The following is a 27962-nucleotide window of genomic DNA, read 5'->3' on the forward strand; positions in this document are numbered from 1 at the left end:
AATAATAATAACTAGCATCTATTATCTATAAGGTGCTTTAAGATATGTGAAGTGCTTTACATATCCCATTTTATCTGCACAACATTTTATAAATGAGGAAACTAAGGCACACAGAGGAAATGACTCGTGCAGGCTGGTATCTGAGGCAGAATTTGAACTCAGGTCTCACTAACCTCAGATCCAGCACTCTTTATCAATTGCAATACCTAGCTACCTTCTTAGAATTATTTTTTTAAGAAAATTTTTCAATTCAAATCCAGTGGAAGAAAACACCTAGGGTCATTCGAGTGTGATGAATTCCAGCTTCACCAGCCTTCATCCTTCTTCCCACCCTTGACTCCAGTTAGGGTTTTCTCCAGTGGATGAGCAGGGCACACTAGGGAGCCTTGGGGTAATATGAACCTGTTGTGCCAAGGAATAAAAACCACCATAGGAACCAGGAGATTGTTTTCTGAGGGAAAGGCCTTGTATGGTGCTAAGTGAATGTGACTGGCAGGGGCTGGGCAGTAGGAACCTGCAGATGGCAGCTGAAAATGAGTGGAGACTGCACTTGAACCTTTGGGACAGTGTGTGTTCATTCTAGGCCCAGGGAGTCAGCAATGGAGCTCAGAATGTATATGGAGGAGTTGAGGTGGGAGGGTACTCTAGAATATCTCACCAGAGGTCCACTCACTCCCATCCAACTGGTGCATTCAGCTGATGACCCAAACAAGGCAATTCTTACCTGAGAACTCCCTGGCCCAGCCTCTGAGCAGCCTTGGGCTCCCCCACATGTGTGTACTGTGCTTACATGAAACACCTCCACACCCATTCAGTCCCTCCTTGATTCATTGCTTTTATTAGTGCATTTGCCATTGATTGATTAGTTCCTGGTATTAGGACTTTGTCTATTGATGGATTGCAGATGAAGTGACTATTTGACCTTTAATTATGAGGCTTCCTATTGAAAATGACATTGAGCTATGGCTCTGTGGACTCCATCTGGAAGCCCTGATGTGGAGCCGCTGCCCTGGAGCTCATTGGAGGAAAGAGAAGGCCTGAAGGAAGCATTCCCTGATGGCCGCCATCCTTTCAGAAGCAGCGCTGCCAGTCGATTGGCCGCTTCCACAGAGCATCCACTGAGGGTCCTGGATGGTTTCATAGATTTTGGATAGGAAGTCTCTGCCTCAGGCACCATGTAGAAAGAGCTGCCTAGGAGCCTATTCTCTTCTCTCTCATTCTCATTTGATTTGGTGTTTGGATAATCTTTGAAAGCAAAGATACTGTGACAAAGTATAGAATAGGGCAAAGAGCTGTGGACTTGGGGTAAGAAGACCTAGTTTCACTGTGAAACCCATGTAACTGTGAGTCACTATTCTAAGCCTCAGTTTACATATCTGTAAAATATAAGAATTTGATTTCAGTGACCTCTAAGTTCCTGTCAAGGATCGAATAGAATCTGATTTTTAAAAAGTAACTTTACAAAGCTGACACAGACTGGGGTGGTGGGGTTGAAGGATCATTGTTTTCTGATGTTTGCCTCTTGCCTCCAGGCCTCTTTAGCTTATTAGCTTCCCATCTCTGCCCCATTCTACCTCTTTTCCCCATCTGTATGAAGAGTGAGGATTTGTACAAAGTGATTTTTAACCACCTAAGCCACAAACTGAAACTCATTTTCTGGAAAAGTATTTCAAATCAGATCACAAGTCAGCCTCTGCTGTCCAGAAGCCATCCAACATTAGATTCTCTTGCCCTCCATTCCTGGGTACTGCAAGATCTGGCATTGAGTCCACAGTAAGCTATTGAAATAGTAGAGAAAATATTCTGTAAAGGTAAAAAAAGTTACATGTCTTTGGGGTGGGGCCATCCATAGTGCCGTGTCCCCTAAAGAGGCATTGTTAGTTTTACCTGGTAATAAGGAGATGGGTTTGAGAGCCCCCGCAGTTTGACAGCCTCCTTAAAGATGTCACTGCAGTTATTTGTCTAGGAGAGTTCACCATGAGGCAAAGGGAAAAGGGATGATGCATCTGTCACTCAGGTCTGTGTAGCAGAGAAAAGAAAAATGTCAGTCTGTCCATCAAGTGATGTATTTCTGCTCAGCAGAGCATTGAAAACTGTTTTGAGCTTTGATTCTCTGTTATCCAAAGCTGGGATTCCTGAGCTTTACTGCTGGGATGGCTATCTGGAGTTCTTAGTAAATGTTCCAAGAAACCATGGATCTATGGGACAGCTTGGATGAATTTAAGGGATAAGAAAAGCTTGTTCAGAAGGTTTCTTCTAAAGGAAGGGTGCTAGGAAGGTCCCTCCAAGTATAAAAAGTAATGATCCCTGTCTTTGGTGTTTCTTAAACTTTGCACAGCAGTTTTCTCAAAGGAACTCTCTGAAGTAGTTAGAACAAATATTATCTCCCATGGTCTCATGTCTAGAAAGTACCTGGAGTGAAATTTGAATCCAGATTTACTGACTCTGCTTCCTCATTGCACACTGATGATACCCATCACCCCACCCTTCATCCATCCCTATTTCTGTGTTCTTCATTCATTCCCAAGAAATATAACTGGTAAATTGAGCTTCCTATGGGAATTCCTCTGCACACTTCCATATCTGGTTGAATATTTTCCCAGATGTATCACATTCACACTGTCTTTTCCATTTTTCCATGAGCAATCCCAAGACAAAGGTGGGATAGGAATCCAGACTGATGATTTATAGTCACCCCTTCCCACATTGTTTGACTTTTTTGTGGAAAATAGGAGTCAAGGGGCCTGGGTTCTTCATATTGACTAACTAGCTATGTGAATAAACATGTGGGGGGCCTCAGTTTCTCAAATCTATAAATTGACTCAAAATGGTCTAGAAGCTCACACTACACTTTGATTTTCTAAGATGTTGACTATTTAGGAAAAAAAAATCACAGAATTCTAATTGAAAAAAGACCTCAGCAACCATCTAGTCCAAAACATGGTTGAAACAGGGATCTCATCTATCCAAAAAGTAGTAATGCAGCCCCTGCCTGAAGATCTCCAGTGTGTCCTCAGGAGACCCATTAGCCTCTGGGACCTTTTCATAAGATGATAGCTTCAGTTAAGCCTGGAGAAATCTGGGTCACTCAACATCTCCTTCAATTGATAGAAGAACTTAGAAATCCTAGTGGTCAAGTGACAGAGTCATAAGCCAAAGCTAGAATGGGGAGGCAGCCTCTCACATGGAAAACCCCATTATGAATAAGCTACTGTTCCCCTAATTTAACAGGCACAACCCTAAGTGGCTTCTTTAGTTTACTTGGTTTCTAATTACACCATGCAATTGTGTCTAAATTTGATTATTGAAATTCCAACTCCAGCTCCGAAAGGAGCTCTATGTTGGCACAGAAAGAGACAGATTGTTGTAGTTTCTCTCTGGGGAACAAGCACTCTGCCTCAAAGGTAGGTACCAGACTCCATTGGGATAGAAATCAATAAGGGAGAGTAAGTTATTGAGACCAATAATGACTTCTTGTTGTTTGGTCATTTCAGACTCTTCATGACTTCATTTGAGGTTTTTTTGGCAAGGATACTGGAGTGTTTTACCATTTCCTTCTCCAGTTCATTTTAAATATGGGGAAACTAAGGCAAGCAGGGTGAAGCGACTCACCCAGGGTCATATATTTAGTGTCTGAGGCTCAATTTGAACTCGGAATGATGATTCCTGACCTCCACACCTGGCGTCTTTGCACTTTGCCACTACTTTTCTGCTCCAGTAATACCACCTGCTAAGGGCCATAGCCCTTGAAGGACTACAGAATGGTTTTCAGACATAAACTCATTGGATTCCACCCCAACCCTGAAAAGAAGATGTTATCTTTGTCTCCATTTTAGAGAGGAGGAAATTGAGGCTCAGAGAGGGTGACTTAGCCCAGAGGTCTTGCCCACTCTCTCTCCACTATTCCCCTCTGCCTCTCGGATATAACAGTACATGTAATATTCAATCCCAAGGTTCTGTCACCACCTTTGTAGCTCCAAAAAAGAGACTACCCACTTGTCAGGAATCCTCCTTCCTTCTGTTCCCAAGCATATGTTTTTGAATTTGGCCATAGCCACGTCCAGGAGAGCCAGACCAGGCTCACTTGCTGGCACTTCCTCTCTTTCCACACACCCCACCAGCCATGGATTTTTTTATTAATATTTAGAAACTTTGCCTGCAGCAGTACTAAAGTGTGCATCAGAGAACAACAGTTGTTTACTCTGTTTGAACTGAAGGATTTCACCCAGGAGATCTCCTCCACTTGAAGTTTACATCTCTCAATCTCGACTTGCAAGCAGAGATCGATGAATAACCATTGTCATTTCAGAGTTGCATCTCTCCAATTATTTATTTGTTCGTGTCTCTTCCCAGAAGTTGCCTTAATTGGATCAGACACTAAGAACCACATTGCAGGGATTTTGCATGACAGCCAGCTTCCCTGGCTCTTTAGAATAAAGAGTGTACATACCCCTGGCTGCAAAATGAGGATGACACCCGGCCCCTCCCCTGTCCCTTCCTACAATGCCATCAAAACAACCCCAAGCCAGGAAGGAAAGAGGGGAGGCTGTCGACTTTTTAAAACTCCACCGTACTCGGCAGGCTGCTGACAAGTTACCCTGGGGGAGATGGGATATTGGACACCACTCAAGAGACTCCCGGGTCCCAGCACGGCAGAGCTTTGGAACATCATGTCTGTCTCTTAAGAAACTTAGAAAGGGTTGGAACTGGAGTGTTGACACTGTGGCAGCAAGGGGAGGAGGAGGAGACAATGGGGATGTTAGCCCCAAGCTGCCTTCCCTAAAACTGGGCTTTGGAGTGTGGCCACCCACGCCTGACTGACCCTCTTCATAGGATGGCCTTCCCTTCAGATGTACTCTGAAAAGAAGTCCCTGCTACATGGTTTATTTGATATCAGAGTGACAAGGAAATCCAATCCATCCTTGTATGTGAATTACAAAAAATCACCAACCACACTATTTACCCCAGAATCATAATCACAGAATTTTAGTAGCTGCTCAATACAAAGAATACCCTTATAGCCAGGTGGCACAGTGAAATGCCCAGAATGCAAGACTAGGAGTCAAGAAGATCTGAGTTCATGAGTTCAAATCTAGTTTCCCAGACACTTAATAGTTATGTTATCCTAGGCAAATCAGTTTATGTCTCAGCCTCAGTTTCCTCATCTGTAAAATGGGAATAATAATAGGACCCATTTTATAGGATTGCTGTGAAAATCAAATGAGATAATATGTACAAAGTCCTTTGCGAACCTTGAAACATTATGTCAATGCTAGGTATCATCATCATTATTAAGATTATGGAAACTAGATGGCCCCTTAGTACACAGAGTACTGGACTTGAAACCAGGAAAATCCTGAGTTCAAATCTGACCTCAGACTTCCTCATCCCCTTGCTTCTGTGTGACCCTGGTTAGGTCACTTTACCCTGCTTGCCCCAGTTTCCTCATCTGTAAAATGAGCTGGAGAAGTAATTGATAAATCACTCCAGTATCCTTGCCAAGAAAATTCAAAATGAGTTCACAAAGAATCAGGCATAACTGAATGATTATTGTTGTTGTTGTTAATGTTATTTAGCATACTCACCAAATAGTCCTATGCTTCAGGATTTCCATTGAAGGGAAACTCATTTTACTACCGAATGTTTGTTAGCAATTTTTTTTATATAATATTTAAATTGAGGGGATACCTTAGTCAGAACTCTAAGGATAAAATGAGAAAGAAGGATTATAGAATCAGAGACTAGAAGGGACCTAGAGAAAGAGAATTTCATTGACTTGCCCACAGTCACACACTGCTCAGACATGATAAAGCTGAATCTGACATCAGTGCTAACTCCAAAATGGAGTTATCTTTCAGTTGTGACATACTAAAATGAAGGTATATTCATTCATTCAGCAATAACTGTTTATTATGTGCAGTGGGTGTGCTAGGGGATATATAAAGATGTTTGCATTCCTCTTAAATACATTTCATGTTCATCTTCTTGTACATCTTAACCAAAGCCCTTACTAGGTTATAAGCCCCTTCCAGGCTGGAATTTTGCCTTTGTCATTTTTTTTTCCTCTCAATACCTGCCCTACAGGTATTGTATATGGCAGGTGCTTAATAAAAATGTTTTTAATGAATAAATGGAATAAATAAAAGAAATGATCCCCTGCCCTTCTGAGTTTAAAATTTGACTATTAACAAATTATTCTTGTATATTGACCACTTGAGCACCAAACTTGGACCTCAAGGGATGTATCAATATGACCATGAACAGTTACCCAAACCTCTGAACTTTAGTCTCCTCCATGAAAAATGGGGATAAAAAAATATTTTCTCAGCCTACTTCTGTAATGAAGAAAGCATTTCAGAGCATAAAATGCCTAACACTTTTACAAAGCCTTTTAAATTCATTACTCATTTATTCCTCACAGTTATCCTGTGACACAATATGAGGTCTGTGGCATAAGGATTTTTTTCCTCATTTTACAAAAGGAAGAAACTGAGCTTAAGAGAGATGGTGTCAATTGCTCATGGTCTTTAATGCTAAAAGGGGGGGGGGGAAGGCCTGCCCAGCTAAAAAGGTAGCAGAACCAGAATGCCAACACTGATCTCAGGGAGCCCATGTCCAAATCTCTCACCCCTGCATCACCGGGTAACTTATTTTCTGGAATCAGTAGTGAATAGAATTAGCAATCAGCATATGTCAGTTGGTTGTATCAGAATTATAAATTTCAATTTCTTAAATGAGACCCCAGCATGGAGCTAGCAGCACCCAGCCCTTTGACTCTGCCAGCTGGCCACACCTTAGACCCCTCTCTCTGCCCACAAGGGCCATAGAACCTTGCACATCTTGGAAAACTTCCTGCTGTCAGTCATTCAAACTATTCTGCAGCAGCCACTGTGCATTCCTGGCTTGTTTCTTCAGATAGTAGCTCAGAACTTCTCCCCCAAGAGATACCGGTTCTTCAAAGAACCATCAGATCAGATCTTGTGTTTATTATGCACAGCAATTAACTTCAGCTCAAGTTCTGCCTAAGAGATGCCTCAGAAAAGCCTAGGAAGTGTGGGCCATGGCTTGCTTGCTTCCATGTATGTAACTGCTAAAAAGCATCAGAATCTTGTGTCTAGACTATATAGACCACCCCAAAAGAAGAGGACCCAGAAGCAGCTCTGCTAGGATGGTGGCCAAACTCTTTTCTTAACTAAACTTTTTTAATTATAAAACCTAATTACCATTTCTCAAAATGATTCAAATAAGTGAAATATGTGCAACTGTTATTACTTCAATCCTGCCCTGGCAAATTAAGTGAATGGAATCTATTTTCTTTTCTGTTCACCTGATAGTAAGTAGGAAAGTAATGATTTCTGAGAATGACATAAAGAAAGGTATGAGAGCTCTTCAATGGCAGCCATTGGTTAGATCGGAGGTGCATCCAATACATAACCCACATATCCTGATTGTGGCATGAAACCAGATTCAAAGGTAATTGGGAAATCTTTAACACAATAATATAAATATACTAAAACACAGATGATATCAATATGTAGTTTCCTGAGTTAATAGGTGGTCCACTGGGATCCTTAGTTCAGTTTAGTGGCTTTTGTTTCTGAATTAGACCACTAAGGCATCCCTCCCAGAAACTTGCCAATACTACCCTTTCATTTTACAGATAAGGAAACCAAGACCCAGGGAATTTGGTATCTTGTGCAAGGTCACAAAGAGAAGAACTGTTGAAGGTGGGACTCAGACCAAATTCTGATACAGGCTCTGGGGACCAGTCTAGGCTGTCTGGGTAACCCAGCAGTAACATTTTCTTTACTTTTTTCTGTTAATTAGAAACAAGATAAAATTCTAAGCACAGATGGGAATCATTGACTTTATAGAACAAGATCTCTATAAATGATATACATTTATTTATTTGGAAATAGTTCCAATTGTGCATTTATATATACATATATATATATATACATATATATATATATATATATATATATTTAGAAATTTAGAAAACAATAAGAATCCCTAAAAAGGATGAGCCACTGACAAAGGTAGAAGTCTTCAAAATGAGGCCCTATCTCCTCAAACTCCTATGCACTCTAAAATCAATCTTTAGAGTATTTTCTTTGTATCCTTGAATCTAATGAGCCCAGGAATTTCAGGAAACCTTTTGAGGAAGAAAAAATGGTAAAAGGAAGACTGCTTTGCAAGCAAATAACTGATGGATAATCCCATCCTGAAGTTACCTCCTCTTCTCGTCTCAGAGGGCTCATTGCTCAGTGCCACATGGTCAAAGTGAACACTAGGGAAAAATTACTTTTAAAAGATGCTAAATGTTCATTTGATCTGGAAAATGTCAGTTCACTTCATATGTAAATCTTCAACCAAGATTTAGAAGCCCACCAAGTCCTTCAGATTCTGCACCTGATATGTGTGACCACAGACAAGTCACTTACCATCTTGCTGTCCTGAATAATGTTTTAAGGCTATTAGTAGAAAATGTTCCCACACTGAAAGGTCCCAACACTAGGAAACCACAGATCCATATCCAGATACTAGTCATAGTCATAATGCCACTGCTATGAGTACTGCTAATAATAAACATATTACCAAAACATTATTTGTCTTTAATAGGTAAGTTTTTAATCAAAATTAAGCTTTAGGAGCAAAATCCTGTTAGCCCATATCTTAAGGTAACATTGATGAGATACTCTTCCAATCATACCTAGTTAAGGAAAGTTCAGGTGTTTATTAAAGTTGAGATAAGAGGTCATACCACCCATTGGCAAGCAGGGCACTTTGATAGTCAAGCAATCTGTATCATTTGTGGAGCTGATAGTCCTAAGGGCACTATGTATATATTAATATCCTCTCTTCTCTTACAGTTTTAGAGGGGTCTTGATGTTTTCAGATAATCTAAGTGTCACCCTCCCATAGTGGGGCTTGGGATTCACCAGCATTGGCATCTCCCTCCATCCCAGAGCTGACCTGGATGGAACTGGTAAATCCTATGCCCTCCCAATTCCATCCCACCCGAGATATGTGGGTCCCCAAAACTCAAGATCCTGAATACCCTAGCCCAGTGGCAAGGTTGTTCCTGAACACAAACTTCAAAATAAATTCTTCATTCTCCTGAGACACACCCTACATAATATGATCCTCAAACTAACCCTCAAGGTATACCTGGGCAGGTAGACCCTTGAGAAGAGAGAATGGAGGAAAAGAAGAGCCATGGAGATGGGCTGGGAAAGCTAAGCCTTGAGGAGAGAGACAGGCTGCACAGCCCCTAAAAGTAGAAATGACCTTGACTTTTGGAAGGAAGCAGATCTAAAAAGATACCCTTGACTATCTGTGCTCATCCAATCATGCAGGACTTGGATGGGGGAACTGCAGGGTTCACAGAGAAAAAAAAAAAAGACCAACCTCTCTCCCTTGTCTAGAATGCCCATGCTGCTCACCTCCACCTGTTTGAATCCCAGGCTTTCTTCAAAACCCATCTGAGGTACCCCACCTTTTATACAAAGCTTCTCCTCTCATCCTACTTACTAGTGCTTTGTCTCTCTTGAGATTCCTTTTCATAGATTTTTGTTTTCACTTAAACATGTCTATGGTACATCCTCCCTCAACTCCTAGGAAAAGAGAGGTTCCTCAACAATAAGGACAGTCTTGTTTGTCTATATTCCTGGAGTCTAGCAAAGTAAGCACTTAGAAAATGTTGAATTGAAGTATTTCTGTCAGTTAAATCATCAAAAGCCCAGTAAAGAGAACTCTCAGCCCCCTCCTGGCTCCCTGACCTTAAAGATGCTGACCCTTTCCAGTAGGTTCAATATAGCATTTGGATCCAGAGTTGTCTTTCTCAGAGTTTAATTCATTCTTGAATTCCCTGTTAGCTAATTACTCCTACAACACTGTTAGACAGGTGAAGGTGTACCCAAATCTTCTGAGGCAGCAACCTTCAATTGGCAGAGTTAAATGTTTCATTGTTAGCATCTGGCGAGTCTTCGCAGGTCATTTATTAAACATCTTTTCCAATCAGAACATACCTGTTTCAGAAGAGCAGTAACACCACCTGCTCATCCTTTCCTTCTCCTATCATTTTATTTGCTTGATAAACTTTGAGCAGAGTGGGATAGGGTATGAGCCCAGGTAAAATGACATTAAAGCACCATCTTTCCGGTTTCCCCAGTAAACAAACTTGAGTGAACACCACTGAAAAGCCCTAAGTTGGTGAAGACCAAGCTTTTTAGAGAAGGGGGAGCTCAGAGGGAAAGGGAGAATCAGATACACCCAGCTTCAGCCTTTCATCTATGGAACAATCATTTCTCAATTCTACCCCTGCAGAGAGGCCATCTGTATTATTAATCAACTTTTTCTGTTGTTCCCAGGCTCTTTGACCAAATATCACTTCAACTTTGCTCTTTATGTTGCAGATGATAATATTTGTACTTGACCTCACAGGGTTGTTGTGAGGATTAGCAATAATAGTGGATGTGAAGTTGCTTTGAAAACTGTTAATATGTGAATAAAACATGGAGAAAGAATAGCTTTCTTTATCATAAATTCCAAAAGCAAAGAATCTAGAGTTCAAATCCAAGGAAGTCTATGTAATTTGTGTTTGCCAAAAGATTGAAGAGGCTTCTTGGTTTCTCTCTCTCTCTCTCTCTCTCTCTCTCTCTCTCTCTCTCTCTCTCTCTCCCCCCCTCCCTCCCTCCCTCTTCCTCTCTCTCTCTCTCCCTCTCTCCCTCCCTCCCATTTTGTTTTGTTTTTTTCTTGCCTAACTTGGTTGATTAGAGGGACAGTTTCTTCTTCCTATTACTAATGACCTGTGATATCTTATTGGAAGCCTTATATTTGAAATGTTTTTTATAGAACTTTTCTAGGCCACACACCCCCTTTAGGAGAAACAGTATTTTTGAATCCAGGGTTTGGAAATATGATGCAAGAGTAAGCCCCTCAGGATGATTTACATAAGCATAGTCATGTAGCACAGCTAACCTGTTTCTCAGGGTATTCCCCCCCAAAAAAGCATTGCTTTAAAATTATTCTAATTGCATATAAGTGGAATTTGGAAGGAATGGGGTAGAGTTTACTGAGGCAGAGTAGGAAATCATTAGCAGATAATTAGTGAGTTTTTTATTATTTTTTTATTTTAATTCTAAATTTAGTAATCAATAAAATACTTAAATAAAGAGATCCTAGACAAAGCCACAAACTCAAAAAATATTTGCCGTTTGTTTTAAGTATATATTAACTTTAGCCAAAATATCCTAGTTGTTTTCATGATCCCTCCAGATCCCTTTCCTTCCTTTTTTTTCTCCTGATTTTGTTACTATTAATTATTTTGGTACAGTCATATTGATTTGTTCAGCAAACAAAGATGTTAAGAAATGGTTTGCAGATTTAGTATCTGTTCATTTAGGTAAGACTAAATAAATTTCAGTTTTGAAAAACTGCCCTTAACAGTACAACAATCAGGGACAATTTTGGGCTATCTGCAATGGAGAATATCATCTGTATCCAGAGAAAGAATTGTGGAGTTTAAACAAAGACCAAAGACTATTACCTTTAACTTAGAAAAAAAAAAGATATCTTATTATGTAATTTTTCTATTTATTATACTTTATTTTTTCCTTAAGGATATTATTTCTCTCTTATCACATTCAACTTAGATCAGTATATACCATGGAAACAATGTAAAGACTAATAGACTGCCTTCTGTGGGAGGGGAGGGGAGGGAAGCAAGATTAGGGGGAAAATTATAAAGCTCAAAATAAATAAAATCTTTCTTGAAAATAAAACTGTCCTTAAGAAGCACATTGTGGTAGGTTGAATTATCTCCAGCCCTGTGGGGGAGAAGGTCTTGACCATAAGGAAGTCAGTTGGAGTTCACTATCTTACAATTTCTATGCTTTCAAAACAGAGTGAAATAGGCACTGGTTTAGTTAAATGGCATCTTTTCAGTGTGTCTATTGTTATTCTGATGCTGCTTCCCTGGCTTTACTTCACATATGTCTTACCCTATGGGAAGAGTACAGTTTTTTGGGGATTCACAGGATGAGCATCGTGAAAGATGTGATTAGCAGAGCTTTCCTTTATAAGTCTCTTCAAGCCTCCCTAGCCAGTTGGCATGATAAAGGCATTGGAGGTTTACAGCTCAAATTCCACTCTGTTCATCTCTATTAAACTGGGGCAAGGTCATCCTGCTCTCTGCCAGATCTGGCGAGGTGTGCTTGGCAGGAAACCAATAACTGTTTCTGTGCGTGTTGGCGTTGTATTCAGCCATTAGGAAGCTCTCTCTATCCTTCTGCTTGATTAACCATGGTAGATACCCAAAACCCAGCAGTGGAGACAGTATAGAAACATGGTTCTACAGTCTGAGATATACTTAGGGGTATTGTATGTGTTCAGATTTGGAATTTTCACTCTTCTTGGACACCTTTTTTTTGAAATGGACCAGCTAAAATTTGTAACTTATTGTCTCATAGGGAGCTAAAGCTCAACTTCTTATCAGTAAAATGGGAATTGAAATGCCCCCAGTACCATTCTCTTGGAGTTGTTGATCTCAAAAGGGATTCTATAAGGAAAGTAATTTGTAAACTTGAAAGCATCATGTAATGTCAATTATAATCATATATATGCTCCAGGAAAATAATAACCAGATTTTGAAGATAGGACCTAGATTCAAATCCTAGGTCTCCCAAATCAGTATCTACCCTTGAGGAAGTTATTTCTAGTAATTTTTTTTAATCTAGAAGGATCATTACACATGATCTGATCTAGCCCTGTTATTTTATAGTGAAGGAAACTGAGACTCAGCTATGTTAACCTAAAGCTACACCAGTGGCAAGTGGCAAAGTCAGGATTCAAACACAAGCCCTCAGACTCCACATCCCATCCTACTTTTCACTTCTTTCCTCTCTAGGCTTTACCTTCCTTCTCTGTAATGTTGAGGAGGAGTGGATCAGATGACCTCTAAATGATAAGATTTTATTCCCACATTTTGCAGTCCTCTCAGCATGGGGAGCTCCTGGCATGGTGACTCCCTACCAACCCAAACTCTAAGCAGCCAGGAGCCATGTCCTGGAAGTTTTCTCAATCAAACCTGGGTCTGAAAGAGACTTGCTTTCAAACACTAGGAAGGTGATCAGGCTTTCCCCATGTAACAGGGAATTCTCTCTAGATGGATAGTTGTAAGTCTGCTGAGCCACTGGAGAAATGAAAGAATGGCCTCCAAGGGGAGTGGAAGCAGGAATTCCCATAAGGTCTCCCCCAGAACCCTCCAAATACCTTTAAATAATGATAGTAACCAAATTCTAGAGTGGAAGATCTATAGAAAGATGGAGTGAAACAATTTTCCAGCCCAAGACAACTTGGATGATCCACAGGAAAGGTCTGTTATACCAAAATTAGAAATTCCTGCAGCCCACAGGCTACACTGGAACAAATAAGCTCCAGCCCAAGGGGCACCTGGGTCCCTGGTCACCTGGATCAGGGCAGTGGGGCTGGTTCCAGATCTCTCAGTCCAAGGAATGCCAGAGACAACTTGGAAGGTCAGCAGGAAAACTGCCATACCAGAAAGTGTGGAGCCCAGGCCAGCACAGGTCTTGGCACATACCTGACCCCTCAGGACCAGGAACAAGTTTGGAGAGCCACCCATGCTCAGCCCACAGATGGTATGGGGCTCAAGGGAGACAGGAGAGATCTTTGCCATCTATCCCTGAGGCAGGACTCTGGCTTTGCCCATGCTCAGAGCCAAGCTGCATTCTGGGTTCCAGTCTTGAGACAAAGAGCTTTACTGCTTAAGTGGAGCAGGGACCTTCCTCATAGTTCCAGGGCAGAGGGGGGGTACTTGTGGTCATTCACAGACCAGAACACAGACAAAAAAGAGTAGTCAGAGCCTCTCATAAGACCCTGAAGGAATTGAGGTCCCTGGGGGATGTCCCTAAAGACATCTGCAAACACCCTCAAAAGCTTGGGACACAAAGGACAACAAAAATGTGCATACCCTTTGATCCAGCAATACCACTACTGGGTCTATGCGATTATGAAAAAGGGTAAAAACATCACTTGTACAAAAATATTTATAGCAGCCCTGTTTGTGGTAGCAAAAAAATTGGAAATTAAGTGAATGTTCTTCAATTGGGGAATGGCTTAACAAACTGTGGTACAGGAGGGATGGGAATTCAGGGAAGCCTGGAAGGATTTGTATGAACTGATGCTGAGTGAGATGAGCAGAACCAGAAAAACACTGTATACCCTAACAGTAACATGGAGGTGATGATCAACCCTGATGGACTTGCTCTATCAATACAACAACCAGGGACAATTTGGGGCTATCTGCGATGAAGAATACCATCTGTATCCAGAGAAAGAATTATAGACTTTGAACAAAGACCAAATACTATTACCTTAACATTAAGGGGTGGGAGGACCATTATCTTAAGTAATTTTACTACCTCATACTTTATTTTTCTTCCTTAATGTCATGATTTCTCTGTCATCACATTCAACTGAGATCAATGTATAACATGGAACCAATGTAAAGACTAGCAGAATGCCTTCTGTGGGGGGTGGGGGGGAGGGAAGCAAGAATGGGGGGGAAATTGTAAAACAAAATAGATAAAATCTTTTTTAAAAAAGTTTGGGACAGTGCATTCTCCACCCTGGAAGCAGAGCTCCTCCCTTCCTTAACAAAGAGTTAAAATCAGGTCATAGGCTGATAAAATGATGAAACAACAGAAGAAAAAAATTCAACCATAGACAATTACTTTGGTCCCATGGAGGATCAAAATACACACTTAGATAACAAAGTCAAAACTTCTATATTCAAAACCTCCAAGAAAAATAGAAATCTGTCTCAGTCTATGGAAGAGCTCAAAAATTTTGAAAATCTCAGGGAGGTAGATGAAAAATTTGGGAAGAGAAATGAGAATGATACAGGAAAATCATGAAAACCAAGTCAGCAGCTTGGTGAAAGAGTTACAAAAAAATACTGAAGAAAATGACATCTTAAAAACCAGTTTAGGTCAAATTGGAAAAAAAGTCTTAAGAGGTCAGTGAGGAGAATACCTTAAAAAGCAGAACTGATCAGCTTGAAAAGGAAATACAAAAGCTCTCTGAAGAAAATAATTTCTTTAATTGTAGAAGGGAAGCTGATGACTTTATGAGAAATCAAGAAACAATAAAAACAAAACCAAAAGAATATAAAGAACCAGAAGAAAATGTGAACTATCTCATTGGAAAAACAACAGCCCTGGAAAATGGTTCCAGGAGAGATCATTTAAAAATTATTGGGACCTGAAAGTCATGACCAGAAAAAGAGCCTAGAATTCATTTTTCAAGAAATAATAACAGCAAAATGCCCTGTTATCATAGAAGCAGAGAGAAAAATAGAAATTCAGAGAATCCACTGATCAGCTCCAGAAAGAGTTCCCAAAATGAAAACTTCCAGGAATATCATAGCCAAATTCCAGAGCTCCCAGGTCAAGGAAAATATATTACAAACAGCCAGAAAGAAACAATTCAAATATATGGAGCCACAGTCAGGATTACACAGGATTTGGCAGTGTCTATATTAAAGTCTTGTAAGGCTTGGAATATGATATTCTGTAAGGCAAAAGAACTTGGATTACTACTGAGAACGTGGGGGGAGTTACAGACTTTCCTATAGAAACAACTAGAGCTGAACAGAAAGTTTGATTTCCAAGTATAGGCCTTGGGTGAAGCATAGGGTGGATGGGAAGGACTAATTATGAGGAATTTGATGATGTTGAACTGCTTGAATTCCTGCATGGGAATAAGATACTGATAACTCATATGAACCTTCTCATAAGAGCAGTTAGAAGCAGCATATATAAACAAGGCACAGGAAGGAGCTGAATATAATGGTATCACAGTATAAAGATAAAGTCAATGGGTGATAAAGGAAAGTACTAGGAGGAAGGGAAAGGAGAGGAAGAAGGGACTAAGATATATCACATAAAAGAGGCAAGAAAAAACTTTTATAATGGAGTGGAAGTGGGGAAGATGAGGGGGAAGGAGTGAGCCTTTATCAGAATTGGCTCAGAGGAAATAACATACACACTCAATATAGAAATCACTTTTACCCTAAGAAAAAAGGTGAGGAAAAGGATGGGAGAAAGGGGATGGGGGAGGTACAGTTGATAGAAGAGAGGGAAGATTGAGGGAGAGGGTAGTCAGATGCAACACACTTTTAAGGAGGGACAGAGTGAAAGGAAAGAGGGGAATATTGAGGGAAATACAGCTAGCAATAGCAACTGTAGAGAAAAAATATTGAAGCAACTTCTCTTGTGATAGAGTGCTATCCAACCCAAAGACCAAGTTGATGGTGTCTGAATACAGATTAAAGCACAATTTTTCCCTTTATTTTTTTTATTTTAGTTTTTTGCTAGGCAATGGGGTTAAGTGGCTTGCCCAAGGCCACACAGCTAGGTAAGTGGCTGGGGCCGGATTTGAATGAACTCAAGTACCCCTGACTCCAGGGCCAGTGCTCTATCCACTGTGCCACCTAGCTGCCCCTTCCTGCTGTTGTTTTTTGCAGGTGGCTTCTGGTCAGTAGTCACCCATCCCAGTGCCTCTTGGTTGGTGAATAAAGAGGACTTCTCAGCTTGCCCTTACCCTGTGTCTTTATGTTCATAATAAGAGTCACATCTGATGTGGGCCAGTGCTGCTCTACCAGCTTCTCCAGAATTCTGCAGCACTGCATCACTTCTGCTCCCAGATCTATGCTTAGAGCATTATTGTTGGCTGAGTGGATGAGGGAGGGTGATGTATTTGGAGGCCCATTCCCATGGTGTGGGCTGGATTCTGGGGAACTTCATCTGCATGTTCCTCTGCCTCCAACACTTCCTAACTGTATGACCCTGAGCTGCTCCCTTAACCTTTGGTCTGTCTCATTCCTCCCCTTTAAGATGAAATTGTGATAGTATCTACTCCACAGCATCAGTGTGAAAATTGAGTGAGATAACTTAGATAAAGCACTGGAGAAAACTATGGAAGTCCTTGATATTATTGTTCTCAGAGCCAAGGCTAAGAAGAAGGAATGAAGGAGAAAAGCCCCAAGTCAGTAGTCAAACCGTCTTATATCAGAGCTTCCAAAAGGACAAGGAGAAAAAATGAGAAGTTGTCTGGCTGGCAGCAGTTTTGGAGAGTCACTGCTGCCCCAGACTCCCAACCAGCCCCTTCCAGAGCATGGTACCCGAGCACCCCAACCCAGGCCTGTGGGCAGATACATACCAGTAAGGGTCAAGGATGGTACTGTTACAGCCAGAAGGGACTGGCCAACTAGACTGGTTGTCTTCACTTTACAGAGAAGGACATAGAGGAAAAGAGCTGTCCTGCTCAGTCACTCAGCATCTGAGGCCAGTTCTGTGTTCAAATCTTGCTGCCTTAGGTCCATCACAAAGCCAAGTACCCCAGCTGCAGGTAGAAATCCAAACCTGGGTTCAGTTTGACCAGAAATAACATCATCCATTAGCCAACTGTAAGCAAAGATACTTGAAACACAACCAGGATGGAAGCATTTGAAATCAGGGAACATAAAATAAACATATTAAAACAGGAAAAAAAAAACTAGTTCTAGTACTTATTGTTTTATCCTTTCCATCATGGGTATAGGATAAAAGCTAACTCTTACTTGCTTGTTTGAAGAAGAAAGCTCCCCCCTTCAAGATCCTTCTTGGCACATGTCAGTTGAAAGCTTGGCTTCCGGAACGTGCTGCAGTGTCAAAGCCTGTTGGATAATTTTAGACAAATGTGTCATATGTGACATGGAAATATGGCACGCGGCACATTAGTGATTTCCCCAGTGTTTGGATCAGGTAAGAATGTGCCGGCAAAGTGCTCTTTATCTCCAGACACTGTGTACTTGGATAGCAGTAGGGAGACACTCTGGGTAGAAATCACTTTAGTCAGAAAAAGAATCCATTTACGCTGTGTGTCTTCTAACATCTTTCAGACAATGCCTTGTATTAAAGAGGCATTTTTTGATTAATGTTTCATAAACATTTTTCAGTGTGACAGCTTAAAGTCCCAGTAAAATTGTAAATGCAGGCCTGGTGTTCACTTTCATAAAGTCAAATGCCATCTCATAGAGTCTTCTTGGAGTCTGTCAGTCCTGGTGACACAGGATCAGTACCAGCAGCATTAAAATTAATTTTCTTCATTTATATTATGGCACTGATAGGAAGATGAAAAGAACCTTTTATTTAAATTTTCTTTAAAAAAAAGAAAAACTTATTTTTAAAAAGTTCCATTACTCTTATTATTTTTATTCATTTTACTAATGTAAAGGGTACAATAGTAGCTTCAGAAGAGACTTGTGTAATGAAGCCAACAGGCAGCAAAAGACTTCTTAAAGGCAAGTATTGCATTTAACACAGGTACCCTCCACACCTCAAGAATCATGACTTGCTATTTCATACTTTTATCCTCTACCTACAAATTTCTTTCCCCTTTGCACCATCAAGATTCCTCCCTTTCCAAGCCCCAGCCTTTGGTTAACCTCACCAAAATTTTTTCTGCTCCTACTCACACTTCTGTGTTTGACCATTCCCGAGTTAAGATTTTAAAAGATTCTGCTTAGTGTTCTTTTTTTCTCAATTTTTGAGAATAATTTGTGAAGTATTGAACTAACTATACTTTTCAAATTTATTTTCCATGTGATTCCATCAAGTTTTGGGCTCTTTTTCTTTACAACTGGATCTATTTCCTTTTCCAGTATCAGGTTTTGTTTTTTTTTTAAGAACTCTTCAGGTTTTCTGATGGATTTTTTTTGAAGGTATCCATCTATTTCTTTTGTATTCTCAATTTTTTTATTATGTAACTGCATAATCTGACCTGATTATTCTTTTTATTTCTTAATGTTTTGATTTTCTGCTCTCTTGTTTTTAATCAGGGGGTTTTGATTCCAATTTATCTATTTTCTGTCTGATTTCTTTAGTTCTTATTTTAGGCTTGTTTATTTTTAATATGCAAATCCAGTTTTTTAATCCTTTCTTCTTTTTATTTTGTTAATATATGATTGTAAGGATATAATTTTCTCCCTGAGGATTGCTTTAGCTGCATCCCAGAAATTTTGATATAGTTTAATCAATATCATTTTCTTTCACATAATTATTCATTGTTTCTTTGAATTGTTCTTTGACCAACTCATTTTTTTTTTTCAGATTTCATTGTTAAATCTCCATTTAGGACTGTATCTTATGTTTGTGGTCCCTGAACCAATTTCCATTTTTTATTGTATTGTAAGCTTTTTTATATTTGTTTTCCACATCTCTGTACCCTGGGGCATGGTCAATTCTTGTTAAAAATTACATGTGATAAAGAGACATATTTATGTTCTCTTGCTGTCCCTTTTAGAAGACACCAAAGATTTTGAAACTAGTTTCTCCAGATATTCATTCAGTTCTGTATTTTCCCTTCTATTATCTTTCTTTTACACTTATCCAAAGCTGATAGAGGGATATTGAAGTCTCCATTCACTATTGTATTACTGTCTGTGTTTTCTTGTAGCTCAGATAATGTTTCCTTTATAAACTTGGATGATAACATATTTGGAGTGTATAAATGTATTGCTGATATTGATTTGCTCTGTATGGTTCCTTTCAGTATAATATAGTTTACTTGTTTATTGATTTTTGAATATTTGCTTTTCTTGATAGCATGATTTTTTGTATTCACTTCATGCATAGTACATTTTTTTCTGTCCCCTCAGTTTTATTTTATATATAACTTTGTTTTTTAAATATGTTTCTTGCAAGTAACAAATTCTAGAGTTTTGTTTTCTTATCCAGTTTGTTGCTCTTATAATCCATTCACATTTAAAATGATGAATTAGGTTTATATTTTTCTCCTTCTCTAAAATTTTTTTCAAGTTATGATATTTTTCCTCTTCTTCAGGTACTATACATTAATCTTTTTTTTAAGGTGATTTTGTTCCCCACTGGCTTGCTTTCTTTTGCCTTTGATCCCCTTGATCTTTTTGTTACTCACTTCCCTTTAGGGTTTTATTTATTAAATCCTCTACCTTGCTTTTATCTAGTTCTATATTTCTTCCTCTTCTTTTTTTTCTTCTTAGTTATTCAAATAGATCACCTCTTCCTTTTTTCCCCCTTCAGCTAGTCCTTTTCATGAGGTAGTTTTTTTTTTTTAAATTTAATTATCGTATCCTTTTCTAAAAAGAAAAACACTAAAATTTCTTCTTTTACTCTTAAGTTTTCATCTTCTCTTTCTGTTCCTCTAGAAACCTCCATCCCTGATTCATGACCCATCTAAATCATCTGGCTTCTCTTTCTTGTCTCTGTTTTCTGTGTATGGACAAAGTTTCCAAAGCTTTGCTTTAGACTGCATGGCAGGGGCTTTCTGTGCTCGCTCTCAGAACAAGGCCACTCCTTACAGTTGTCAAAAAAGACCCTGCCCCACAGCAGGGTCCCTCCCCTGCCTGGTGGTACAGGTATACACCCCCCCGACACACACACTCTGTCTTTCTGTCTCTGTCTCTGTCTCTGTCTCTGTCTCTCTCTCTCTCTCTCTCTCTCTCTCTCTCCCCCTCCCTCCCTCCCTCCCTCCCGCTTCTTCAGTTATTACTCTGTGCTCGAGACCCAGAGGGGCTTCCATTAAGACCCTTAACTCTCTTTGCTTGTTCAGTCAGCCAATGACTGCACACTTGTCTTGCTGTGATGATCATATGTGGTGTTTCTCAGAAGGTCTCAGACAGAGTTCTCAGTGGCCCCTCTTGGTCAGCACAACTCCCCTGACAGGGAGATGAGAAGACTGAGGCTGTTCTGGGAAGGACCCAACTCATCTGACAGTGTAGTTTGGGATTGAAATGAAGTGAGACCCTCAGTCTGTCTAAGACTAAACAAAAGGGAGCTTAGAGCAATGGACACCAGTTGAGTAACAGGTGGCCTCCTCCTCTCTCTGTGGGAGTGTGTCTGGTCAGAAGAGCACACTGACTGCAGGACAGTGGGACTGGGCACTGGCTCCTTGTGGTCTGGTTTTATGCCTTTGATCCGTAATTTTCAAATTTTCTAGTCTCAGAACCCCTTTACATGCTTAAAAATTATTGAAGGGGCGGCTAGGTGGCGCAGTGGAGGGGCAGCGAGGTGGAGCAGTGGATAAAGCACTGGCTCTGGAGTCAGGAGTACCTGGGTTCAAATCCGGTCTCAGACAATAATTACCTAGCTCTGTGGCCTTGGGCAAGCCACTTAACCCCATTTGCCTTGCAAAAACCTAAAAAAATAAAAATAAAAATTATTGAAGACCTTTACATGCTTAAAAATTTTTGTGTTATAGTTTCATTCATCAGTTCATTTTAAAGTACTCATAATAAATCTGTTACATTTCATATCATAAATAACCTATTTTGTGAAAAATTAATATATTCTAAAAATAAAATTTTGTGAAAAAGTGGTGGCATGTTATCTGTTTTTCCAAATCTCTTTAGTGCTGATTTTAATAGAATTCAGCTGGATTCTCCTCCTTCTGGAAACAGTCTGAGGGTTTTTCTCCCTTTTAGTGGGAAACTTATCCTACTGACATGGCAGCAACCCTGGCAGATGCTGCTCTCATTGAGAGGTTCCAAGGCATTAAGAACGGGTATTCTGGAGCGGCATCACCTCCAGCCTCCCAGAGGCCAAGGCCTCTTGTCTCACTTATCTAGAGGCCCCATCATCTGCCTCCAGAGTGAATGAAAGTTCAGTCTGTCTGCAGCAAGTAGGGCTTCTCTGCATGGGCTGTGTGAACTTGTCTACACACACACACACACACACACACACACACACACACACACACACACTCATACACTCATATTCATACTCACACATTCATACACTCACACATACATTAGTAAGTTTTTTAGTATCATCAGTTTTCATTGCAATCTTATATATTTTTATGCATTTAAAAACCAGCCAGCCCAAAGGAGCCATGGCATCAAAAAAAAGATGAGCACCTCTGGCTAAAAGCATGGGGTCTGGGAGTTAGGGCAGCAAGCATTTATTAGGTACCTTCTGTGTCCCAGGCCCTGTGCCAAACACTGAAAGTGAGGCAGAAACAGGTTCTGCCCTCAAGGGGGGGACAACATGCCAGCAACTATGTACAAGCTCTGGATAGCCCAAGGTGGAAGAGGTCACAGAGGGGAGGCAGTAGACTAAAGGGGACCAGGGAAACCTTGTGGAAGTGGGAGTTGAGGTAACCCAGGAGCTGGGAGTGCATTTGGGACAGTCAGTAAAAAATGCCAATGTTGGAAATATGTTAGAAATACATTAAAAATGATTGTACAGCCTCTGATTGCTTGCTGTTGTGGGAGGGAGGGGAGGAGAGAGAGAGAGAGAGAGGAAGAAACTTGTGGAACTCGAAAGTTTGCATATGTTAAAAACCATCTTTACATGTAAGCGAAAAAATAAAATAAGATCATATTCAAAAAATTTCCAAATTTGGACGATACAGAATGTCTTATTTGGGAGACAAGAAAGCCAATATCACTCAATTGGAGAGGACAAGGAGGGAGAAGGTATAGGAAAATGGGAAAGGTAGGAAGGGGCCAGGTTAGGAAAGGCTGTAAAAGTAAACAATTCTATTTGATCCTGGAGGCATTGGGGAGCCAGTGGAGTTTATTGAATGAATAGGGAAATGACAAGGTTGGTCCTGATCACAAATAACCATGTAGAAGATAGGGAGAGAGGAGGGAGGGAGACCAGCCAAAAAGCAAATGTCCAAATGGTGAAAGGAAAATGAGGGCGACTTTAGCTTTCACCCATTAACCACATCAAGACTAGGAGAACCCCAAAACTAAAAACCATAAAAGTTTAGGGGTTTCTGGAAGATGGGCATTTTGCTGAAATGTTCTTTAATGACATTCTCGAAGATGATCTGAAGCTGAACCTACAATCCATGGTCTTTCTTTCCTTGTCTTTAGGAATTCCAATGCTAAAGATTGTGTTTGCTGGCCACGAACACCTCTCTTTAATATCTGTGCCCTTACTCATCTACCACCCCGCACAGATCCTGCTGGGCAGTCTGTTAGTGCCAACAATCAAATCTTGGATGGTGTCTAGACAGAAGGTAAGAAGCCCATGGGATCCAGGTCCGCAAGAAGCAGGTATTGTGCTAGGGAGGGTTGAATATCCAAAAGAGAAAATCATTTATCTGACCCCCAGGGACTTTCATCCTATCAGGGGAAGCAAAAAAAGATCTGTGAAACTGTGAAATACTGTTCCTTAAGCTCAGGTTATCATATGTGAATTATTTATATTCATATATACAGTATTATATTAAGTAACATAGATGAGTTGAGTTCAAATTTCATTTTTAAATTACCATAAAGATAGTTCTACCATAAAGATAATTTTTTTTTAATAATAATGATCTCAATTTCTGCCGTCCACCCCCCCATTGAAAGTCGATTTAGTATGCCCAGCTCACCCAGTGACTACTTCTTACATGAACACACAGAATCAACTGCTTTGAATGTCTTCCTTGTAAACTCTTCCACCAAGATAAAGAGACCAGCTATTGGTTTCAGGGTAAATATGTGCTGGTTTATTCTGATTTCACAAATAAGCAACTAATACTAAAACAAACTAACAACTCCCCTAGGGGCTTGGCCAGCTTTGCCTATCCCAGATGGGCCAACACAGATGCTTTCCCTGTGATTTGGGCTTCACAGGCCAGATGATAGCCAGCTAGTTTCAGTTGGGCCTTTTGTCGGCTATATAGCCCAGAAGATATGGGGAAAGCAACTACCCTGGTGCAAAGAACACCTTATAAAAGCATTTTCTGATGATGATGGTATTTTAAGTCACTCTGATGCAAGAACTCCATGTCATTGGGGACAGCAGATGAAGAGAGTAGATACTGCCAGAGTATCACTAGGCTAGTGAGGCTGCATCTCGAGGATCCTACCTGCAAGAATGAACCTCCTCCTCCCCAAGAACTGCTAGAGATACCCTTTTTGAAATTTTCTAGAGAGATGCTTTTACTGTATTTGGGAATGGAGGTTCTTGATCCCCTTATTTTCTTTAAGGCATTTGAAAAGGTCCTTCCTTTTTCTTCCAAAGAAAAATACTTTTCACATACATTTATAACAGTGCTCTGCTGGTGGTGGTCATTCACAAGTGAATTGTAGAGACAAGCTGGTACTATAGAAAGAGTTAGGGAAGGTATGGGTTCAAGTCCCATTTAAGACATGGTCTCTGTGACCCTGGTCAAGTATGTCACTTATTTTTACTGAGCCTTGGTTGCCTCACCAGTAAAATGGGAATAATAGTATCTACTTCATAGGGTTTTTAATAAGGAGATCACTTTATTTTTAAAAAGCATTATGAGCATTAAAGAAATATAAACAATTTTTGTTATTATATTTTTCATCTGAAGTTTTAAAACATAAGAGCTTCTTTCACATGGAAACCAAATTGACCCTTCATTCTCCTCTAAAGTATAATTCATAGAATCATAGATTCACTCTGACTCATCCTGAATGAACACCACCAGCTGGCAGGGACCCTTAGGAACCACTGAAACTAACCTCCTTTCTATATAGATGATGAAACTGAGGCACAGAGAGATAGCTAGTACGTATCTGAAGTCAAATTGGTATTCCCAGCCCTAAACCCAGTGTTCTCTCCACTATCCCACTCATCTACCCCCAGAGAAGCCTTGTTAGGAGGTCATTCAAGGAGGTCAATCAATGTTTGGGATTGTTGGTCCTCACCAATAATGAGAAATCATTGTGCAATATTTTTTAAGTTTCACAAACTGCCTTCCTCCCTATGACCCTGTGAGATAGGTGGTGCCAAGATTATTATCTTCATTTTAGAGAGGAAGAAACCAAGTCTGAGAAAGCCCAAGTGATTTGTGCCCTGGTTTCCCAGCCCTTGTGGGGGCCAACATTCCAGCCCAAGTAGGAAAAAAGGAAAAAAAATCAAAAGACCTAGATTCAGAGTCCAGCCCTTTGAGTCTTTGCAAAAGTCACCTCTCTGTGAGATCCAGTCTCCTCATTTACAGAACAAGGAAGGTGAAGGAGAGGCCTTGAAGCTCCCTCCTTGGGTCCCATTGGGGGCTACTCCCCCCTGCCCCCAATAGCCACTATGCGTGACTGGCTCACCCTCAGGTTTTTTTTCTTTTCCAGGGAGTGAAGCTGCTGAGGCCAACAGTCTAACACCAGCGGGTCCCCCGAGCCACCAATGTGTATATATGTACAATACTGTACAATCACACCATTCAGAAGACCTGTATTTGTGAATGTTGCTTTGATGCATATTTTATTTTTTTATATGAAAAAAAAGATCTATTTAAGTGCCTTAAAATGGATTGACCAGAGCATTTCCGGAATCGACCTTGCTGGTGGCCAGCCAGAGGTTGTACAGTATTTTGGAGCTGTTTATTTTTCTAACTCAGTGAATAGTCATCCCAGTTAAGAAGCAAACCTTGGATTCCCTTTCACCATTTTCTGTGTAACTATGATGCTGCGGCAGAACAAGCCCATTGAAAAGAAGGCCCAAAGACCAAGAAAATACCCTTCTGCTGCCAAACTTTAGGGAGATCATTTTCAAAGTTTTCCCTTGACTACCTTGACTGTGTGTGTGTGTGTGTGTGTGTGTGTGTGTGTGTGTGTGTGTGTGTCCTTTATTCTAAAACTGTGATATGCCTCTTTCTTCTCTGTTTGTTTTTGCTCAGCATGGGGCCAGAGATGAGATGGATGGATGCTAGAAAGGCAGAAAATATTTGCATTCATTGACATAGTTTTTCTCGACATTCCTTCAAATTAAGAGTGTCCTCAAGACAATTCTTTCAATTCCATTGTATGAGATGGTGGCATTTTTCTGTCTTAAATGCATCAGAGGCTGTTTCAAAGGCACTAATGTTTGAGTTCTAAGTAAAGTTCAAGGGGTGGAAAGGGAAGGGGAAATTTCTATTTTTATTGTTATTGTTCATATCTCCCCCACACACTTTCCTCCTTCCCTGCTTGTTCACCTGGTCCCTGCAACTCTGCCTTAGGTAGGTGAAAGGGGCAGATGCCAGGAAGGCAGCAGCAAGGAGGGGCTGCCCAGAGCCACATTCCACACCAGAGACCAAAGGGATTCATTCTTACTGTTACAGAAAGACCTGAGCTACTTGCCTTTTCTCCCTTGGCAGTCTGTTACACGTGAGGAATCGGCATCAGATGGGGGGCTGTTTGTAGGAGTCAGAGGTCCCCTGGGCAGCCTAGCCAGAGCGAACACTGTCTGTGGTCAGAGATGGCAAGGGATTGGAGTTGAGCTGGGTGGACATCCAGCCTCAACCCAGCCTCAACCCTGGGTGGGTTTCTCTTACAAATTTACAGGGTTGAGCTTTAATAAGGGGCAAGACAGAATAAGATCAGGTGGTTGGCTTCACTTCCAATTCTTATTATGGAGAATGCGGTCCTCTTCTCTTTCCCATAGAGCCCTCTGTTTATATCTTCGAATCTTTGGCTTAATGAAAGATGATGGCATTTTTGGGACAGACCGAAAAGGCCTACAGCAAAAACAGTGGTCAAGACTTTGGTCCATGGTGGCAGCAAGTCATTTTTGAGGCTGCTCAATGACTTTGATCAGTCTAAACCCATATTGCTGCCACCCTGGGTTCTGGAAGTCTGCTTCCCCAGCTCTTGTGGTGTCTCCTTTTTGATGACTTTTCTGATCATTATCATCAGACCTTAGAGACAGATCCCAAGGATAAATGCGAAGGCCAGTGCAGACTAGCCAGTCACTAAGGGCCACCTTATTGGGAGACCACATTGGATCCTAGGTGGGCTGATCTTTTGCAAGGCGTTTTTCTGCTTGGTACCTATGGGTGGGCTTGGCGAATTTCATTATATCTGAAGAAGGGATTTGTCTGCTCTCCTGGTCTATGGTATCAAACAAGTACAAGCCCACATAGTTCTTTTTCTCTGGTCTTTGTACACTGCCTCCCCATCCTTGTTACCAACTGATCTACCTCTGTTACTGACTCTCACACCTACGAAAAGTGTGATTATGGGTGAAAATAAAATCCAGTTTTAAAATCTGAACCAGTTTGATCCCCTAATTTAGAAAACTGTCTACGGCCCCTCCTCCATTTCCCCCAACCCCACCCAGTGTCTTAAATTTATACATGATAATATTGTAAGTATTGTTATAGGTGGCTTCAGAGTCATCTGGATAGAATGTACTTAGGTCCTTATTTTTACACAGACACGGGAGCATATTGTTCCAAAAGGGGCATAAAGCAAAATTAGAACCCATTTTTAATTCCCCTTTGTTAGGACTTAATTATTTCTATCTAAAATATTCCATTGAATTGATAGACTGCTCAACTTTTCATTTTATGCCTTTATATTTGCCTAAATGTATTTATGAAAGGAAGTATATCCAATGATGCTTGTGTTGATGTAACTTTCTGCTCACCTGGATAGCTTTGCTTATGTTTCCCATCTGATTTCTTTTGCCAAATGATGTAGACTTTGCCGTGTGTTCTAAAAACTTCTTTATTGCTGTATAAAAGTTTTAAATATCAGCCCTATTAAAATTTTGAAGCAAAGAGACACATGTCAGCATATTTAAGTATTTTTTTCCATAAATAAAAAAATGGTCATGAGACTTAGGGAAAAATAGCAATCAATTGGATCACTTATGATGAATTGAAGATGAAAATGACAAAATTTACAAAATATTAGAAAATGTATCAATCTCTTTTCAATTTTTGAGTTCCAAATTCTATCCCACCCCCTAAGAAAGCAAACAATATGATATCAATTTTAAATATGTGAAACCATGCCAAACATATTTCTATATTAGCCACATTTTTTAATCTTTGTCCCCCATTGTAGCTTTCTATAGTAAGGGCTTTTTTTTTTTGCTCCTTTTTCCAACCTATTTCATGACTTTTAATTAAATTCTGTTCCTGGGCTACAGGGGATAGTGTCCAGAGATTCTTGGGCCAGGGGCTTGATC

At 40.4% G+C, this 27962-nt stretch overlaps 1 protein-coding gene across 3 annotated transcripts in view; it reads left to right on the forward strand.

The window, feature by feature from the left end:
- SLC10A7 (solute carrier family 10 member 7) overlaps window positions 1–27555 on the forward strand; it is a 261864-nt gene extending 234309 nt beyond the window's left edge. For 2 of the 3 annotated variants that reach the window (XM_074229177.1, XM_074229176.1), the window contains 2 exons: window positions 22928–23073; window positions 25139–27555. In XM_074229177.1, coding sequence (XP_074085278.1) covers window positions 22928–23073; window positions 25139–25168 — 176 coding nt within the window. In that variant the 3' untranslated portion in view covers window positions 25169–27555. Of the gene's footprint in view, window positions 1–7660; window positions 7880–22927; window positions 23074–25138 lie in introns of those variants that run through there. The other variant, XM_074229178.1, reaches the window with a different exon arrangement.
- Window positions 27556–27962: the final 407 nt, after the last annotated feature.

Source organism: Macrotis lagotis, chromosome 3 (assembly GCF_037893015.1).
Source record: "Macrotis lagotis isolate mMagLag1 chromosome 3, bilby.v1.9.chrom.fasta, whole genome shotgun sequence".
NCBI classification, from domain to species: Eukaryota; Metazoa; Chordata; class Mammalia; order Peramelemorphia; family Peramelidae; genus Macrotis; species Macrotis lagotis.